This window comes from Asterias amurensis, chromosome 4 (genome assembly GCF_032118995.1).
Source record: "Asterias amurensis chromosome 4, ASM3211899v1".
Lineage (NCBI taxonomy): Eukaryota > Metazoa > Echinodermata > Asteroidea > Forcipulatida > Asteriidae > Asterias > Asterias amurensis.
Window position 1 is genome coordinate 12,327,093 of NC_092651.1, and position 20,655 is coordinate 12,347,747.

Consider the following 20,655-nt stretch of genomic DNA (forward strand, 5'->3'; position numbering starts at 1 on the left):
AGCACGTTGGTGCTTGCCAGATCCGATTTTAATTCTTATAAGGCAAAATAAATCCAGGTGCATTGTGGGACGGTCGTTTGATCACTGGGACGTGAACAGAAGACCATAGGATGCGTTATATAGTGTACCCTGACAGCACTACCAGATTAGCTCAGTGAGTTGTGGCGCAGTGACTGCAAAACTTCAAACGAAGTGTATGAGTTCGAATGTCGGCCTCGCCAAATATGAATTTTTTTACATTTTAAATTATAATATTTAACTTTTGAATTGTAAAAAATTCAATGTATTACAAAAAACATTACCACATTGGAGAATACAAATTTAAAAACTCCCCCTAAACGGACAAGATTTTAATATTATTTTACATGGTTAAGTAATTAATATTGCACACTAGTACTTGGTTTCTGGAGTATATTCGGGAATGTTTAGTTTTTACAAGGTGTTCATTTTTTTTTTTTTTTTTTTTTTAAGAAATTAAAACAAGGCAACCGCTAGTGTACAATTCAGTGCAATTAATTTTCAAAGATTTTATCAACGGACACTTGTTTCTTCATATTTGTTAAAGTGTGAACACGGTCCCTCGCAGCAAATGAAAGTGTCAAATACTGATCAAAAAGGGCCAGGCAATATCACTTTCATGAAAGTGTCAAATACTGATAAAAAAGGGCCAGGCAATAGCTTTTTTATATAGGTTTGGGTACATTTATTTCGTGGCAGAAAAAAACATGCCAACAAAATATATTAAAACGTAGTTCAATCTTTTAAGAATAATAACAAAAACATTAAAATTTATTATTTTTTTCATGAAATTTAAAATTTACGGCCAAACTTAAATGCACAATTCAATATTTTTGTATGCAATTAATTTCCAAAGATTCTATCTATGGACACTGGTTCTTCCTTTTTTGTTATTCTATCCAATCCTGCCAACGTGCCTTTTCGTACTACTGGCAGTGATCTACATATCTATGGGAAGCAAAGACTAGCTAGAAGGAACTGGCAACCACACCATTGTAACATTATATAACAGACCAGACCAGTACAATGCTAAGTTCAGGCAACCTTTAATCATATCCAAAAAAGTTTGTTGTACGGTCCCTATATGTGAACACGGCCCCTCGCAGCAAATGAAAGTGTCAAATACTGATCGAATTGGGCCAGGCAATATCCCTTTCATATAGGTTTGGATACATTTTTTAACAACAAACAGAAAAAAAAGATGACAACAACAATGTTAAACGTAGTTCAAGCTTTTGAAAAAAAGAAATAAACAATTTACGATTTTATTGATGAAATTTTATTATTTACGGGCAAGCGATCTGTACAATTTAATATTTTTGTATGCAGCTAATTTTCAAAGATTTTGTCAATGGACACTTTTTTTTCCTTTTCTGTTCTTATATCCAAGCTTGCTAAAGTGCCATTTCTTACTACTGGCAGTGATCTACATATCTATAGGAAGCAAAGATTAGCTAGAATGAACTGGCAACCACACCATTGTAACATTATATAACAGACCAGACCAGTACAATGCTAAGTTCGGGCAACCTTTAATCATATCCAAAATAGTTTGTTGTACGGTCCCTATATGTGAACACGGTCCCACGCAGCAAATGAAAGTGTCAAATACTGATCGAAAATGGCCAGGCAATATCCCTTTCATAAAGGTTTGGATACATTTTTAACCACAGAAAGAAAAAAAGATGACAACAACAATATTAAACGTAGTTCAAGCTTTTGAAAAAAAAGAAATAAACAATTTACGATTTTATTTATGAAATTTATTATTTACGGGCAAGCGATCTGTACAATTCAATATTTTTGTATGCAGCTAATTTTCAAAGATTTTGTCAATGGACACTGGTTTCTTCCTTTTCTGTTCTTATATCCAAGCTTGCTAAAGTGCCATTTCTTACTACTGGCAGTGATCTACATATCTATGGGAATCAAAGACTAGCTAGAATGAACTGGCAACCACACCATTGTAACAATATTTAACAGACCAGACCAGTACAATGCTAAGTTCGGGCAACCTTTAGTCATATCAAAAAAAGTTGGTTGTACGGTCCCTATATATGTGAACACGGTCCCTCGCAGCAATTGAAAGTGTCAAATACTTATCAAAAAAGGGCCAAGCAATATCCCTTTCATATAGGCTTGGAAACTTTCAGAAAAAAACACGACAACAAAATATATTTAAACGTAGTTCAATCTTTTAAGAATAAAAAGAAAAGAATTATGAATTAAAATTTATTATTTTTTACATGAAATTTAAAATTTACGGGCAAGCGAACTTTACAATAATTTTTTTAGTATGCAGTTAATTTTCAAAGATTTCATCAATGGACACTGGTTTCTTCCTTTTTTGTTATTCTATCCAATCGTGCCAAAGTGCCTTTTCGTACTGCTGGCAGTGATCTACATATCTATGGGAAGCAAAGACTAGCTATAAGGAGCTGGCAACCACACCATTGTAACATTATATAACAGACCAGACCAGTACAATGCTAAGTTCGGGCAACCTTTAATCATATCCAAAAAAGTTTGTTTTACGGTCCCTATATGTGAACACGGTCCCTCACAGCAAATGAAAGTGTCAAATACTTAGCAAAAAAGGGCCAGGCAATAGCGTTTTTATATAGGTTTGGGTAGATTTATTTCGTGGCAGAAAAAAAAACATGACAACAAAATATATTAAAGTGTAGTTCAATCTTTTAAGAATTAAAACAAAAACATTAAAACTTATTATTTTTTTCATGAAATTTAAAATTTACGGACAAGCTTAAATGCACAATTCAATATTTTTGTATGCAATTAATTTCCAAAGATTCTATCTATGGACACTGGTTCTTCCTTTTTTGTTATTCTATCCAATCCTGCCAACGTGCCTTTTCGTACTACTGGCAGTGATCTACATATCTATGGGAAGCAAAGACTAGCTAGAAGGAACTGGCAACCACACCATTGTAACATTATATAACAGACCAGACCAGTACAATGCTAAGTTCAGGCAACCTTTAATCATATCCAAAAAAGTTTGTTGTACGGTCCCTATATGTGAACACGGCCCCTCGCAGCAAATGAAAGTGTCAAATACTGATCGAATTGGGCCAGGCAATATCCCTTTCATATAGGTTTGGATACATTTTTTAACAACAAACAGAAAAAAAAGATGACAACAACAATGTTAAACGTAGTTCAAGCTTTTGAAAAAAAGAAATAAACAATTTACGATTTTATTCATGAAATTTTATTATTAACGGGCAAGCGATCTGTACAATTCAATATTTTTGTATGCAGCTAATTTTCAAAGATTTTGTCAATGGACACTGGTTTCTTCTTTTTCTGTTCTTATATCCAAGCTTGCTAAAGTGCCATTTCTTACTACTGGCAGTGATATACATATCTATGGGAATCAAAGACTAGCTAGAATGAACTGGCAACCACACCATTGTAACATTATATAACAGGCCAGACCAGTACAATGCTAAGTTCGGGCAACCTTTAGTCATATCCCAAAAAGTTTGTTACGGTCCCTATATGTGAACACGGTCCCTCGCAGCAAATGAAAGTGTCAAGTACTGATCAAAAAAAGGGCCAGGCAATAGCCCTTTCATATAGGTTTGGGTACATTTATTTCGTGGCAGAAAAAAAAACATGACAACAAATTAAATTAAAACGTAGTTAAATCTTTTAAGAATTAAAACAAAAAAGTTTGTTGTACGGTCCCTATATGTGAACACGGTCCCTCGCAGCAAATGAAAGTGTCAAATACTGACCGAAAAGGGCCAGGCAATATCCATTTCATATAGGTTTGGATACATTTTTTGACAACAAAAAGAAAAAAAGATGACAACAACAATATTAAACGTAGTTCAAGCTTTTGAAAAAAAAGAAGAAAAAAAATGTATGATTTTATTTATGAAATTTATTATTTACGGGCAAGCGACCTGTACAATTCAATATTTTTGTATGCAGCTAATTTTCAAAGATTTTGTCAATGGACACTGATTTCTTCCTTTTCTGTTATTATATCCAAGCTTGCTAAAGTGCCATTTCTTACTACTGGCAGTGATCTACATATCTATGGGAAGCAAAGACTAGCTAGAAGGAACTGGCAACCACACCATTGTAACATTATATAACAGACCACACCAGTACAGCGCTAAGTTCGGGCAACCTTTACTCACATACAAAAAAGTTTGTTACGGTCCCTATAATATGTGAACACGGTCCCTCGCAGCAAATGAAAGTGTCAAATACTGATAAAAAAGGGCCAAGCAATATCCCTTTCATATATAGGCTTGGATACTTTCAGAATAAACACGACAACAAAATATATTTAAACGTAGTTCAATCTTTTAAGAATAAAAAGAAAAGAATTATGAATTAAAATTTATTATTTTTTACATGAAATTTAAAATTTACGGGCAAGCGAACTTTACAATAATTTTTTTAGTATGCAGTTAATTTTCAAAGATTTCATCAATGGACACTGGTTTCTTCCTTTTTTGTTATTCTATCCAATCGTGCCAAAGTGCCTTTTCGTACTGCTGGCAGTGATCTACATATCTATGGGAAGCAAAGACTAGCTATAAGGAGCTGGCAACCACACCATTGTAACATTATATAACAGACCAGACCAGTACAATGCTAAGTTCGGGCAACCTTTAATCATATCCAAAAAAGTTTGTTTTACGGTCCCTATATGTGAACACGGTCCCTCACAGCAAATGAAAGTGTCAAATACTTAGCAAAAAAGGGCCAGGCAATAGCGTTTTTATATAGGTTTGGGTAGATTTATTTCGTGGCAGAAAAAAAAACATGACAACAAAATATATTAAAGTGTAGTTCAATCTTTTAAGAATTAAAACAAAAACATTAAAACTTATTATTTTTTTCATGAAATTTAAAATTTACGGACAAGCTTAAATGCACAATTCAATATTTTTGTATGCAATTAATTTCCAAAGATTCTATCTATGGACACTGGTTCTTCCTTTTTTGTTATTCTATCCAATCCTGCCAACGTGCCTTTTCGTACTACTGGCAGTGATCTACATATCTATGGGAAGCAAAGACTAGCTAGAAGGAACTGGCAACCACACCATTGTAACATTATATAACAGACCAGACCAGTACAATGCTAAGTTCAGGCAACCTTTAATCATATCCAAAAAAGTTTGTTGTACGGTCCCTATATGTGAACACGGCCCCTCGCAGCAAATGAAAGTGTCAAATACTGATCGAATTGGGCCAGGCAATATCCCTTTCATATAGGTTTGGATACATTTTTTAACAACAAACAGAAAAAAAAGATGACAACAACAATGTTAAACGTAGTTCAAGCTTTTGAAAAAAAGAAATAAACAATTTACGATTTTATTCATGAAATTTTATTATTAACGGGCAAGCGATCTGTACAATTCAATATTTTTGTATGCAGCTAATTTTCAAAGATTTTGTCAATGGACACTGGTTTCTTCTTTTTCTGTTCTTATATCCAAGCTTGCTAAAGTGCCATTTCTTACTACTGGCAGTGATATACATATCTATGGGAATCAAAGACTAGCTAGAATGAACTGGCAACCACACCATTGTAACATTATATAACAGGCCAGACCAGTACAATGCTAAGTTCGGGCAACCTTTAGTCATATCCCAAAAAGTTTGTTACGGTCCCTATATGTGAACACGGTCCCTCGCAGCAAATGAAAGTGTCAAGTACTGATCAAAAAAAGGGCCAGGCAATAGCCCTTTCATATAGGTTTGGGTACATTTATTTCGTGGCAGAAAAAAAACATGACAACAAATTAAATTAAAACGTAGTTAAATCTTTTAAGAATTAAAACAAAAAAGTTTGTTGTACGGTCCCTATATGTGAACACGGTCCCTCGCAGCAAATGAAAGTGTCAAATACTGACCGAAAAGGGCCAGGCAATATCCATTTCATATAGGTTTGGATACATTTTTTGACAACAAAAAGAAAAAAAGATGACAACAACAATATTAAACGTAGTTCAAGCTTTTGAAAAAAAAGAAGAAAAAAAATGTATGATTTTATTTATGAAATTTATTATTTACGGGCAAGCGACCTGTACAATTCAATATTTTTGTATGCAGCTAATTTTCAAAGATTTTGTCAATGGACACTGATTTCTTCCTTTTCTGTTATTATATCCAAGCTTGCTAAAGTGCCATTTCTTACTACTGGCAGTGATCTACATATCTATGGGAAGCAAAGACTAGCTAGAAGGAACTGGCAACCACACCATTGTAACATTATATAACAGACCAGACCAGTACAATGCTAAGTTCGGGCAACCTTTACTCACATACAAAAAAGTTTGTTACGGTCCCTATAATATGTGAACACGGTCCCTCGCAGCAAATGAAAGTGTCAAATACTGATAAAAAAGGGCCAAGCAATATCCCTTTCATATATAGGCTTGGATACTTTCAGAATAAACACGACAACAAAATATATTTAAACGTAGTTCAATCTTTTAAGAATAAAAACACATAAAAAACATTAAAGTTTATTATTTTTTACATGAAATTTAAAATTTACGGGTAAGCGAACTTTACAATAATTTTTTTTTGGTATGCAGTTAATTTTCAAAGATTTCATCAATGGACACTTGTTTCTTCCTTTTTTGTTATTATGTCCAATCCTGCCAAAGTGCCTTTTCGTACTACTGGCAGTGATCTACATATCTATGGGAAGCAAAGACTAGCTAGAAGGAACTGGCAACCACACCATTGTAACATTATATAACAGACCAGAGCAGTACAATGCTAAGTTCGAGCAACCTTTAAATATATCCAAAAAAGTTTGTTGTACGGTCCCTATATATGTGAACAAGGTCCCTCGCAGCAAATGAAAGTGTCAACCACACCAAAATAAAGGGTGCGTTCGTTTACCTTCCCTGGGTCGATCCCGGTGTGCGAGGTTTTTTTTCCAAGGACGAACGTGTTCAGATAATTACCCACGTTTGTCCTGGAAGAAAAAAACCGCCACAAACCGGGGTCGACCAAGGGAAGCTAAACGATCGCACCCATATTAAAACGTAGTTCAAGCTTTAATGAATAAAGAAAACAAAAAATAATATAATTTATTATTTTGTTAATGTAAATTTAAAATTTACGGGCAAGCTTAAAATATGTACAATTCAACATTTTTGTATGCAATTAATTTTCAAAGATTTTATCAACGGACACTGGTTTCTTCCTTTTTTGTTATTATATCCAATGCTGCCAAAGTGCCTTTTCGTACTACTGGCAGTGATCTACATATCTATGGGAAGCAAAGACTAGCTAGAAAGAACTGGCAACCACACCATTGTAACATTATATAACAGACCAGACCAGTACAATGCTAAGTTCGACAAACCTTTAATCATATCCAAAAAGTTGTACGGTCCCTATATGTGAACACGGTCCCTCGCAGCAAATGAAAGTGTCAAATACTGATCGAAAAAGGGCCAGTTAATAGCCCTTTCATATAGGTTTGGGTACATTTATTTCGTGGCAGAAAAAACCATGACAACAAATTATTAAAACGTAGTTCAATCTCTTAAGAATTGAATAAAAAAAATATATATTGTTTTTTTCATGAATATTAAAATTTACGGGCAAGCTTAACGGACAAACATGACAACAGAGTATATTATACGCGTAGTTTAAGCTTTTGAAATAATAATAAAAAAAATTAATTAAAATTTATTAATTTTTTCATTGGTACTTAAATTGAAAGGCAAGCTTAACTTGACAACCCAACATTTTGTTTTCAAAGATTTTTTCAATGGACACTGGTTTCTTCCTTTTTTTGTTATTATATCCAATCCTGCCAAAGTGCCTTTTCGTACAACTGGCAGTGATCAACATATCTATGGGAAGCAAAGACTAGCTAGAAGGAACTGGCAACCACACCATTGTAACATTATATAACAGAGCAGACCAGTACAATGCTAAGTTCGGGCAACCCTTATTATTATCCAAAAAAGTTTGTTGTACGGTCCCTATAATATGTTAACACGGTCCCTCGCAGCAAATGAAAGTGCCAAATACTTAACGAGAAAGGGCCAGCCTATAGCCCTTTCATAATATAGGTTTAGATACATTTATTGCGAGGCAAAAAAAACCCATGACAACAAAATATATTAAAACGTAGTCCAAGCTTTTAAGAATAATAAAAAAAATTGAACTTAATCATTTTTTCATCAAATTTTAAATTAAAAGGCAAGCTTGACTGTACAATTGAATATTTGTTGGGTTTTTTTCAAACATTATTATCCTAAAAAGATTGTTACGGTTCCTATGTGAATAGGGTCCCTCGCAGCAAAAAACTTGACCTTTTTTTTTAAAGAAGAGAGAACGCTAACGAGTACAAATCTGTGTTAACTTTGCAATACATTTTAAGACTTTATTAATAGACATCGGTTCCCCTCTTTTAATGTTTTATCTGCTTTATCGAGGTTAAGGGTCAAAACACCTTAGCCAGTCCACAAAGAAAAGACCAGCCAAAGTGACTTTTCTGTTCTCGCAGTGGTTGGCATAGCTACGTGAAGCAATGACGAGCTGGCAGAAGCACTTGGCAAACGGACCATTGTTAAAAATACAATACTTTTGCACTGGATGCTATTCACTATGAACCTATTGCATAGTAAGCTAACCATAGGGGGATGTACGATTTCAGACTTGTACAGATTGACTACTACCATCAGAACAATGCCAACTGCAACCATCCTTTGTAGTATTATATAATTCACACGTCTAGAATAATAGCAGTGTCATTGTGGGATTCTATGAGTCTACACATAGCCGTTAAGGCCCCTAAATTGTCACAGTCCCTAAATGCATGTTGGAAAGTGATTTCAACCGAGGAAACACAAGTCAAGCAGTTGTTTTCCAAACCATTCAATATTGACTATGATGTAAAATTAATTGAGGCTATCATATGGTACAATAAAAAATCTTGTTTGACTTACCACTTTAAGTATCAACAGCAACCAATCTTCACTGAGCCATAATCGAACCACCTTCCATCTTTCTTTGCCGTCCCGTGTTCCTGACTGCAATAACAATAACACGTACGGATTGTGAAGTTAGAACTAAGGGACCAGACGAATTCCCTTTCAGCCTCGGTTTGGTTACAGTTGGTTTCAGAGTAGAGAAACACTAGTTTCACTTGTTGCAATAGTTTCTGACTATCCGATTGGTTTGTTTTTAAAGTAAAAATACTAGCAGTAAATCTGCCAAGTTTAACCTTAAATTTGAATTGTTTTACACTCTGTAAATGAGTGATCTAGTTATAATATTTGTTGTATTGCAACCTAGTAAGAGGGAAAACCAATAAAGGTTTATCCAGGGAGCATTACATTAAAAAAAAAAAAAATAGTAGGCCTACCACATGAGTTTACATCTTGGTAAAACGAAAAAGGAAATGAAGGGTCCAGTATTAATTTGTTGATGAGCACAATTATTGTTAACTTTGTTTTGTTTTGTTTTCTTCTAGGGCGTGAACAATAAGTTTGTCAAATACAAGTCAAATCTTACAGAAGTACACACACGCATACAGTCGGCGTATAACCTATTACACATTACAAAGTACATTTCCCATTTCTTCATTTACTTCAGATAAACAACAATCTTTGCACTCGTTATGCGAACCTTCATATCGAGGCTGAGAGGAAAAAAACAATAAAGGCCATGCTAAGGATTTCCCTTGGAATGAGATTTAATTTAAAGTCCAGATCATATTGGACCTTATGGGACTCCACCAACTTCTTGAACAAAAAGTACCGACAAGAACAATGGGTAATGACTTAGCCCGGTGAGGGCGCTATGTCAGTTTAACGGTCACAAAAAAGTACGACTATCTAGTCGAGACATCTAAATATTCGATTTTCTGCCCCGAGAATCTCAAAAAGCGACAGTATTTCCTTGACCGTGAGTAAGGGGTCCTGGAAGGTTGGTATGTCTGATGGGAAACTTTGCCGCTTCAAGATGATACGTATCTCAATCCGGACTTCTTGAAATTAAAATTAATTCTTGAAGTAATTTAAGACTGTAAGCCAGAGTTTTTAGTTCGTGGAGTAAGCTTAGCGGTGGGTATAATATACATGGTCTAATTTCACGATTCCGCTTAATGTGGAGTTATGCAGGGATGTAAATTCAAGTATATTATATGTAATGTGTGTCAACGCCTTTTTAAGGGTTTGCCGGCTACAGTCTAGCATACCTGTTTTCCCTTCTCTTCTAAAAAAGGTTAAACAAAATTATACGCTGATGAGAAGGTTCTGTTGACAAAGTGAATTGTTTGGGACCGTGCTTTAATTTGATAAACAGCGCTATACAACGAACTTAAGCGGCTCAACCGGGTTGCTTTACGACTTTGGAGGACATTGTCAGGAACTTAGTTTTGTCCTTACTAAGAAATTGCTATAATCATTTCGTGATAAAGGCAAACAATTGTGTAATATGCGACGCCACGTTCAGGAGTTAAGTGGTTATAGTCTTGGACTTGGCAGGTCATGTTGAAAAAGAAGTAGTTGTTAGCGTGGAAATACTCATAAATGGGGATCGGGCCAGCGGGCACGTTGGACATAGCAACTTATAATATTGTCTCAAGGGTAAACTTGGTTTAATTTACTGGCAATTATTTGTGTGAAGCTTGTTTGGACTGGCGACAGTGCACAATAGAAACTGTGGGCAATTAAATAATATAGAGTTCAATAATTTCAATTCAACATCACATTGGTCATTGTAGGACTCCAATTGGTCATTGGACAACTCTATGACTCCCTACGACTGAAAAGAACAATACAAAAATCGAGGATCACAGAGCAAAGTGAGGGCGCTATGCCAACTTAACGGTCTCATTTTTACTATGGACATAAACAGATTCAGTCCTTACATGGTGTAATATTGTCATCCACTTGGTTTAAGATTTTACTGGCTACAGTCTATGATGCTAGATTCCCCCTGTATTGATTAACATGAGCTGATGAGAAGGTTTTGACAACATTGTTTTGGAAAGCGTTTTAGCCGTTGAAACTTGCGACCAAAAGGGGGGGGGGGGCGGGGGAGTAACGTTTTTTGGAATTTGGTGGTCATAGTCAAGTATTATTTTTTTTCTGTTTAATATTTTCAGTATTCATGTTTCTTTTGAAAGTAATGGTTAGACTATACGTAAATTACTGAGGTTCGGGCGAGCCCAAGCGCTGTGGTTTTTGCATTGTTACGGCGTGAAGTGATAAGGGAGATCGCGAAGTTGTCTGACAGCTATCCCTTCTAATAAAACAGTTTGAGAGTGAAAATAAAGGGATTTGCAGACTTTCGGGGGATTTTTATTGAAAATATTGGAAGCAACATCATTACAATGAGGGCATTGTAAAACCATATACTTTCCGTGCACAAACACATGACATCGAGTGAACATTGGTCAAACTGTGTTTACCCATTACTGGCAACGTCAGCCACTGGTAAGGTCTCATGTTACAAACTCCCGGAATATTCTTCCTTTCCAGAATTATAGTTCTAATTTTGTGTATAACGAGACTAAGTAAATGGTTTGTTTTGTGCTCGGCCCGACGTTGCACGTAACCGTGTGCAAAGCTCATTGGTTTGCCTAATAGCATCTTCTCCAAGGTAAACTTGGTTTAATTTACTGGCAATTATTTGTGTGAAGCTTGTTTGGACTGGCAACAGTGCACAATTAGAAACTGTGAGCAATGAAATAAAGAAATAAAGAAATCCAGAATTTCAATTCAACATCACATTGGTCATTGTAGGACTCCTACAACTCTATGACTCCACACGACTGAAAAAAAACAATACAAAAATCAAGGGTCACATTGCAAAGTGAGGGCGCTATGCCAACTTAACGGTCTCATTTTTACTATGGACATAAACAGATTCAGTCCTTACATGTTGTAATGTTGTCAACCACTTGGTTTAAGATTTCGCCGGCTACAGTCTAGGATGCTAGATCCCCCTTGTAAAAATAGTGCTAAAATGAGCATGAGCTGATGAGAAGGTTTTGACAAAATTTGTGTGGGACAGCGTTTTGGCTCGTTGAAAATCACGACAAAAAAGAGACCGGGGGGGGGATAAGTTGTTAGTATTTAGGTGGTCATAGTCACGTAGTTTCTGCTTGTTACGAAAATACTAAAATAACTATTCCTCGATGATTAAATTGTTGAAAAAAAGTAATGTAATGAACAAGTAAAAGGTTTATTTGAGGCATTGAATGGTGAGGTAATAGTATCTGGTTTGCAGTAACACCAAGTGAGAATCTGTACTTGCCAGGTAGAGTTTGTTCTTTAGAGAACTGTCTTAAGTTATTCTACTACCGCGGAGTAGATTTATCGGGTTGTTCGAGAGACTTCCCAGTTCTGAAAAGAGCTGTCCTGCCTTTAAACTACTCTGTGCGGAATCAATAGAAAATAAACTGTAAAGTATATATGCTAATAGGCCTACAATTAAAGCAAGAAAACGTACGCGGTAGAAATTGAAGTAAAGCAGATTTGGATTGTATATGCATTTTAAGAGTCATTTCACTTCAAAGTACTGCAGTTATGGACAAAGATATTATTACTTATTATCCCCCTTAGTTTGATTATAAACGCTTCTCAGATGGTGTATTCGTAAAGGGATTATTCTATCTACCTGGACATTACTAGCACAGGAGTTTCGAGGATAACTCAAAAGAAAAAAACACATGATGAAATAAAATGTTTACAGTTGTACAACTCTATTATATAAATAATAGATGTTAAATTTGCATCGGGGATAAATAATATTATTAAGCACCGTATACTCAGTACTAACATGATTTTTGTGAAAAAAAAAAAAATCCAAAGACTCGGGTGGGATTCGAACCCACGACCTTTGCAATTCTAGAGCAGTGTCTTACCAACTAGACCACCGCGGTTGCATGGTCGCTAGAGGCATTTCGAATCCTATATTTAAGCAGCGGGTACTGTAAACAATTTAAAATAAGTTAACTTTGGATCGGGTGATCGGGGATAAAGAATATTAATTTGTTTTTACCCATATATATCGATGTGTGTTAGCACTGTATAATCAGCACTTACCCGAGTTCGGTTTTATACTATATGATTAAAACATTAAAACAGTCCAAAAACACCAAAGGATAACAAGCTATTTGTTGGATAATTGCTTGAGGTGGTAAGCGCCTAATTGTTTTTGTTTTTTTACACCAAACATATCAACCAAATATTAAAAATAAATTGTCGCGACGAGATAAATTATTATTTAATTTGTTTTTATATTATCTTCTTAATTGTTTTATGTTTGGGAGTGTGCCTCTCTTTTCCGTCGATCTTTCTGATTAAATAAAACATACAACATGAAATAATAAAAATATTATCAAAATAAAAGACAAAAAGTTACTCTGCGATTTGTCAGGTATTCAGGAGCCGCGATTCGGGTTATTCCCCCATTGCAATGTATGGTCCGCGCAACACATACACCACTAACAGAGGCCCCTTACCGGCTTCCATATAGCACCCTTCTGGTATGACAACCGACTTCACAGTATATCCTTCCCTATCTCTCAACCCTAGCAGTCCTTGCCCCCCTCGCTCAGGGTAAACAAAGCGGCTCCCAAACCATACTGGTGTCTTTCCCAGTAATTAATGCCTTGTTTCGTAATATTGCGAGGGGCCGGGATCGAACTCGGGACCAGTGGCTCATACCAATCCGGAATTCAGAGACAGTACCAGCGCCTAACGAATCGCCCTAGCACGTTGGTGCTTGCCAGATCCGATTTTAATTCTTATAAGGCAAAATAAATCCAGGTGCATTGTGGGACGGTCGTTTGATCACTGGGACGTGAACAGAAGACCATAGGATGCGTTATATAGTGTTCCCTGACAGCACTACCAGATTAGCTCAGTGAGTTGTGGCGCAGTGACTGCCAAACTTCAGACGACGTGTCTGAGTTCGAATGTCGGCCTCGCCAAGTTGAAATTGTTTTTGTTTTTTCATCAAAAATTTCTATCTTTTACAACAAACTATAACCACACTGGAGAACATAAAAAAATTCCCCCCACCTAAACGGACAAGAGTTATTTTTTTTATTATATGGTTTAGTAGTTTGTTGTACTGTGTTTCCGGATTGTATTCGGGAGTAATTAGTTTTTACCAGGTAATATTGTTATGTTCAGCAAATAGGCCAGTTCACGTACCGATGTCAACATAAACACCCAAAAAAGCCTTGACATGTTTTTTTTTTGAGAATTTGTTTGTCATTATATTTTTCTATTGCAAGTTTAAAACCTCCATGGAGGCCTTTCAACTAATGAATAAAGTGAGGATCACAGAGCAAAGTGAGGGCGCTATGCCAACTTAACGGTCTCTGCTCCGCAATGGAGGTGAGGGCGGGGCGGCAGCAGAACCCCCCACCCAAAATATGAGATAAAAACGTACAAGATGAATGGTTCAATACATCAAAAGCCCAACCCCACCACCCCAAGATGTGTCCCCCCCCCCCCCCTGTGACCTTTATTCTGGTTTTAAGTTTCCTTTTAAATTAGTTATGATCATCAGAATGAAGAACAGGTTTAGGGTTTTTCAGGTATAGGTGAAAAAAGGTTTGTCAAAGATCAAGAGTCCCCTATCTTTAAATAAGAACAACTACAAAGCTTATAAAACAACCCTCAAGGTTTAAAGCACGAAACAGTTCTGAAAAGAACTCAGGGAGGCTGAAGGTGGGAATTGATATTCCTCTTAAAACAGTCAACATTGTAGGATGGAGGGAAACATGCACCAGGCAAGGAGTTCTAAAGAGATGGGTAACATGCAGTTATGTCTAAGCTTTTTTTCATTTTTTAAATAATAATTAAGATCATTTTGAATGCAATTTTTGTGTGATTTAGGTCAAGTCGTGACACGCACCGACCAGCAGAGCTGGGCTCCCTGGCTGACTTCCAGGACGAGTTGGATGGCAACGGTGCATTACGTAACTCTGGACTAGTGTTTGATCCTACGTACTTCAAGGTTAAGAAAGAGGTAGGGGAGTATGTAGTAACCCATCAATACAACGGGTGCGTTCGTTTAGCTTCCTTGGGTCGACCCCGGTGTGTGTGGCGGTTGTTTCCCACAGGACGAACGTGGGTAATTATCTGCACACGTTCGTCCTGGAAAAAAAACCCGCCACACACCGGGGTCGACCCATAGAAGCTAAACGAACGCACCCTATGTTATTGTTCTTCACCACAGATTATTCCCCTGGAGATTATGTTGTTCTCCCTCCCAAAACATACTGTACGGTGAAATATGTAAAAAATTTCATCCTGATGGCGCCCTCTCTTGATTGCGCTTCTTATTGGAAAACTAGGACGACAAAAACTACAACTATACAGCAGCAAAACACAATACCAAACCCGATCCTTCTGACACTCTGGCCCATCACTATGGAACGAGCCCCCCCCCCCCCGCTAAACCCCGACAAATCACTACCTATTCCAGCTACAAAGCACATTTGAAAACTTGTTGTTGTGCTTAACTATACTCTTTGCAATCGCAATCTGGCTTCGGCACCTCTCCTACGCCAGGAGTGTCTTTTGGACAGACATGGCGCATTATAAATTTCCACTGTTATCATTGACAAACCTTGGCACTATCACGACACCCAACAAAACACAACAATTATTTCATTCATATGTAACTCACAGGTTAACAACTCAAAAACACCAACATTGTTAAAATTCTCCTGCGAAAAGTTAAAGGTAGAGGTTATACCACAACAATTTCACTGGTGTGTAACTCAAAATAGCAAAACACCAACGAACCAACAAAACACAACAAGAAGCAGCAGGCAACATGGCTAAATTTCTCCTTCAAAAAGCCCAAGTACTATCGGTTTTGTTTAAGTGTAGGCGATACTACATCAATTCTCCTCTTATGTATCTCAAAACATCAAGAATTCCATACGATCCCAATTTCTCTATGGATTTCATGTTGTATTTCTAAACAGGTTCAACTCAGCACAGAAACCAAGAGAATTCTAACTCAATACCCGAGCGAACGATCTGCAGAAGACATGCACATGGTATGCACGTGATCTTAAAACGATTGTTTACAACCACTTTCAATTAAAGGCAGTGGACACTATTGGTAATTGTCAAAGACTAGCCTTCACAGTTGGTGTATCTCAACATATGCATAAAATAACAAACCTGTGAAAACTTGAGCTCAATCGGTCATCAAAGTTGCGAGATAATAATGCAAGAAAAAACACCCTTGTCACACGAAGTTGTGTGCGTTTAGATGGTTGATTTCGAGACCCTCAAGTTCTAAATCTGAGGTCTCGAAATCAAATTCGTGAAAAATTACTTCTATCTCGAAAACTATGGCACTTCAGAGGGAGCCGTTTCTCACAATGTTTTATAGTTATTATCAACCTCTCCCCATTACTCATCACTAAGTGAGGTTTTGTGCTAGTAATTATTTTGAGTATTTACCAATAGTGTCCAATGCCTTTAAAACGATTGTTTACGACTACTTTCAATTTTGTTCATCTCAACCTCATTCACATTGTAACAACTAAATTCTCAATTTAATTCCTGGGCACAATTTCATAAGCACCAAAAGTTGCTCACCAGAACAAATTTATGCTCACCGGTTTGAGGTTACCAGTCAAACTACCATATCACTTGCACAATTTGTGACTGGTATCTTGCTCATTTCTGCTTGACAGACAATTATTTGTTAAGCAACATTTTCTGATTAAGCAGCTCTATGAAAGTGGGCCCTGGTGTCTGCATAAACTTGATTTTAGGTGTGGTGCTGCAATTTTTTTGTCTGGTTCTCGACTATTGTACCCCCCCCCCCTCCCGATTCTTGATTTGTAAAATGGAAAATTTTATTGTTGAAATATTTGCAGGTATTAATGGCTCTGAAGAACGCCGTGCAAGCATTCGGGGAATTCCCGATAAAGATGCAGCAGTCTATCACGAGAGTTGGATGGTACGAGAGGTAAAGCTCACTCAAATAAAACCTCAAATCAATACAGCAATAACAAATTATGCAAATAAAATTGTGAGAAACGGCTCCCTCTGTAGAAACGTAGTTTTTGAGAAAGAGGTAATTTCTCACTAAAATATTAAATGACTAAAATATTAAATGACTATCTGAAAGCACACATTCGTCCAACAAGGGTGTTTTGTCTTTCATCATTTTCTTGCAACTTCGATGACCAATTGAAACTGTCATTACATCAAACTCTTCCTATAACTTTAGGATAAGGTGGACGCATTGAGACAATCTTATAAGTTAGGACGGATTACTCGTATTAACTCCAGACAGGATTAATCCCAGTGTTCGTGATATCGGCTGTGTGCCTTTAACTATCTTATCAGACTAATTTATGCGATGAACCTTTCGTCAAATTGAAAACCGTCTTGTTTTCCCCCTGCCCAGTTTCAACGCCAAGCGCGTGATCATCCGGCAGGGCCAGACGGCAGAGAGTTTCTACCTCATCCTATCGGGCACTGCAGTGGTCACTGTGTCGTCACCTGACCCTGTGACGTCAGAACCAAACATACAAACCGTGGCGTTTTTGAAAAGAGGAAACAGCTTCGGGGTTAGTGTTGACTGTTGATTGTTTGTCTGTTTGTTTGTTTAGATGATCTAACCGTAAGGGGGATGTAAACGCCAAGCTGGCAACACCCGTCTCTACGAACTGCACAAAGACCCTCTAATATCTACATGAAAACATAAACATTTTGTATGTCTGTTTGTTTGTTTGTTTGTTTGTGTGTTTGTTTGTGTGTTCGTTTGTTTTTTGTTTTTTGGTTTGTTTTGTTTATTAGTTTTTTTTTTTTTCTTTTTTGCTTAGACTAATCTTCCCGTCATTGGAACTTACTCAAAAAACTTCCAATAGGGGATATAAAAGCAAAGCTGGCAACATACAATCTATCTCATACAAACATTGGTTTAACTTCTAAGATTATGAATTGCACAAAACGGCATTACTCTAGTCCTTGTAAACTCAGTAGTTAGCATGGTTAGGATTCGAACCCATAACCTTGTGCTTGCAAGTCATGCAGTCTAGCTTCACTACCCTGCTGCAATCTTTGGCAGGTTCCCCGAATGCCGAATAGCAAAACATAGTTATAACTCCCATTTCACCAAAGGGTGCCAGACTATTTCTCCAGCCAAGCCTCTTATTTCAGGGCCTATGTCATCCAAAATATCCCACCCACCAGAATTGGGCACACTATCCCTTTTTTGGGCTCTCAAATCTGTCGGAAAAGAGCAAGACAGTACAGCCGCTTGAGGGTGGTGCTGAAGGATTACAATTTAATTCAGAACAATTTTGACCCTTTATTGCCGAGATTGTCAGTAGGTCTATTATGTGTTAAAACATTAATTCTAAATCCGTGTTATATTATTTGTACACAGGAGCTGGCTCTGATGCACCATGCCAACAGAAACGCTACTGTTTCATGTAAAGATTCGGTAGAGCTGCTTTCAATCGACAGGGAGGTATGCTAACATCACATCCGTTGTTTAATCAAAGGTTCTATTTAGACACCTGTAATTGTCAAAGACTAGTATTCTCACTTGGTGTATCCCAACATTCAAAAACATAACAAACGCGTAAAAATTTTGAATCATAAATTGGTAATCGAAGTTGGAATATTATGAAAGAAAAAACACCCTGCGCACAAATTTGTTTGCTTTCAGATGCATTATAAAGGGCTTCAGGCCCGAAGTCTTTTAATATTTGCGTGAGAAACTACCTCTCCTCAAAGAATACGTTACTTCAGAGGGAGCCATTTCTTTAAATGTTTAATACTATCAACAGCTCTCCATTGCTTGTTACCAAGTAGGCCTTAATGCTGACAATCGTTTTGAGTATTAACGAAGTGTACAGTGCCTTTAGAAGGCTTTTAGATGAAACATGAAATAAGTATTGACTGTGTGAAGTAGGTTTATGACTTACATTGCGCTTCCAATACTATTTTGTCACTAATGTTCTCGATAAAAAAAATGTGGAACTATTTTCACTGTCTTTTTGAAAACCCAGGATTTCACCGACATTTTCATGCACCGCAACGAGGGTGTGGAACCAGACTTCATTCGGTATCTTAGAACAGTGGATGAGTTGAAAGACTGGCCGGTGCACAGACTACCACACGACGACGCAAGCACGTGCCTGTTCACCTACTTCCGGCGAGGCGTAGTGATATGTAAAGACAGTAATAATTCGGACTGGATCTACGTCATCAAAACGGTAGGTCCGGTCAGACAAATTGTTTGGACTAAAATAAGCGAAGTTTTCTTTGTTGTTTTGTCGCTGCGTATATTAAAGTTCAATACACACAGATTGTTTCATTTGTTTATAAATACGTGATTCTAACAACTGAACTGAATTCGACATCCACCCTCACTACAATTCACTTAAAAAATAATGCCCAGTAGAATTATTGTCCGACGCTCTTAATTTGGACAGCTTTTGAGCAATTGTGGGTAAGGAATTATTATCATGAATAAGTAACTGTTTATTTGTATTGGTCCAACGTAGGGGACATGTCGAGTCTTGAAGAAGTTGAGGGCGCCCAAACGTCTCTTCAAGGCAAGGGCTGATCTTATAGACGTGTTTTACTCAGTGCCACAAATCGATAAATACAACAATAGAGGTGAGTTTAAATGCATTGGACGCAATTGGTAATTACTCAAAATATAATTGTTGCAAAAAACCTTACCCTAGAAACGAGCAAAGACAATTAGCTGTTGATAGCACATTGTGAGAAACGGCTCCATCTAAAGTTTTGTATAGTTTTTGAGAAAGGGGTATTTTCTCACTCAAACATTAAGACTTCAGGCCTTCTATTACTAGGCATCTGAAAGCACACACATTTGTGCAACAAGGGTGTTTTTTCTTTCATCATTCTCCTGCAACTTTGCAACTCTTCCACAGATTAATTATTATTTTTTAGACAAGTAGCATGTACTATTTTCTTATCTTCCCGTAACAGTTGCTTCACTACCATACGATGGTCGCAGATACTGCCGGACATTGCCCGAGAGGAAACTCAAATTCCATAAAGACTTCCGCAGACCCAGCAACTACACCAAACTACCGAACATCATGCAAACCGCCAGGACCGAAAGTAAGAATTCCTAGTTCATGTTACAATTGCCAATATGTACCCGAGCTCAAAGTAAGATTGCATGTTTAGAATTGTCATGGTATTTTGAGACCTGAGGCCAAAATACTTCTCATCAATTCGTCTCTGCTAAGCAAATATTTAGTGGGGCACTATAGTCAAAATTTAATTTATTTTTGGCTGGTAACTTATTCCTGTTGAGCACTATTTTTCTGTGCTTAGCAGGGTTTTGTGCTTACAGGCTTTGAGCCTTGGGCAAACAAAGTAAAGGATAAGTATTTCATGATGTTGGAATTGTCCAAGTATAAGACACATAAAGACCATTGATAATCCTCTTCGTTATGCAGACCATTTTTCTTGAATAAATTAAACCCTGCAGGGTTCCATTGTGGTCTAACAATGATTGAAGAAAAAAATGACATTATGGGGTCATTCCGTGTCAATTCAACACGCTTTTGGACCTGACCCTCACGGATTTAAATGAAATTCGGTGTGCTGATTGGACTCC

The 20,655-nt window shown here is 36.9% G+C and overlaps 2 protein-coding genes across 2 annotated transcripts in view; one reads left to right on the top strand and one right to left on the bottom strand.

Annotated features, from left to right (window-relative positions):
• The window catches only part of LOC139936757 (cyclic nucleotide-binding domain-containing protein 2-like), a 174,895-nt gene extending 165,819 nt beyond the window's left edge, over positions 1–9,076 (bottom strand). The window contains exon 1 of the mRNA XM_071931679.1: positions 8,991–9,076. The gene's annotated coding sequence lies outside the window, so the exon portion shown is untranslated. The remainder of the gene's footprint in view (positions 1–8,990) is intronic.
• The window catches only part of LOC139936759 (cyclic nucleotide-binding domain-containing protein 2-like), a 107,501-nt gene that overhangs the window by 77,788 nt on the left and 9,058 nt on the right, over positions 1–20,655 (top strand). The window contains exons 4-11 of the mRNA XM_071931683.1: positions 14,907–15,039; positions 16,007–16,081; positions 16,916–17,007; positions 17,452–17,614; positions 18,436–18,519; positions 19,064–19,270; positions 19,562–19,676; positions 20,016–20,150. Coding sequence (XP_071787784.1) covers positions 14,907–15,039; positions 16,007–16,081; positions 16,916–17,007; positions 17,452–17,614; positions 18,436–18,519; positions 19,064–19,270; positions 19,562–19,676; positions 20,016–20,150 — 1,004 coding nt within the window. The remainder of the gene's footprint in view (positions 1–14,906; positions 15,040–16,006; positions 16,082–16,915; positions 17,008–17,451; positions 17,615–18,435; positions 18,520–19,063; positions 19,271–19,561; positions 19,677–20,015; positions 20,151–20,655) is intronic.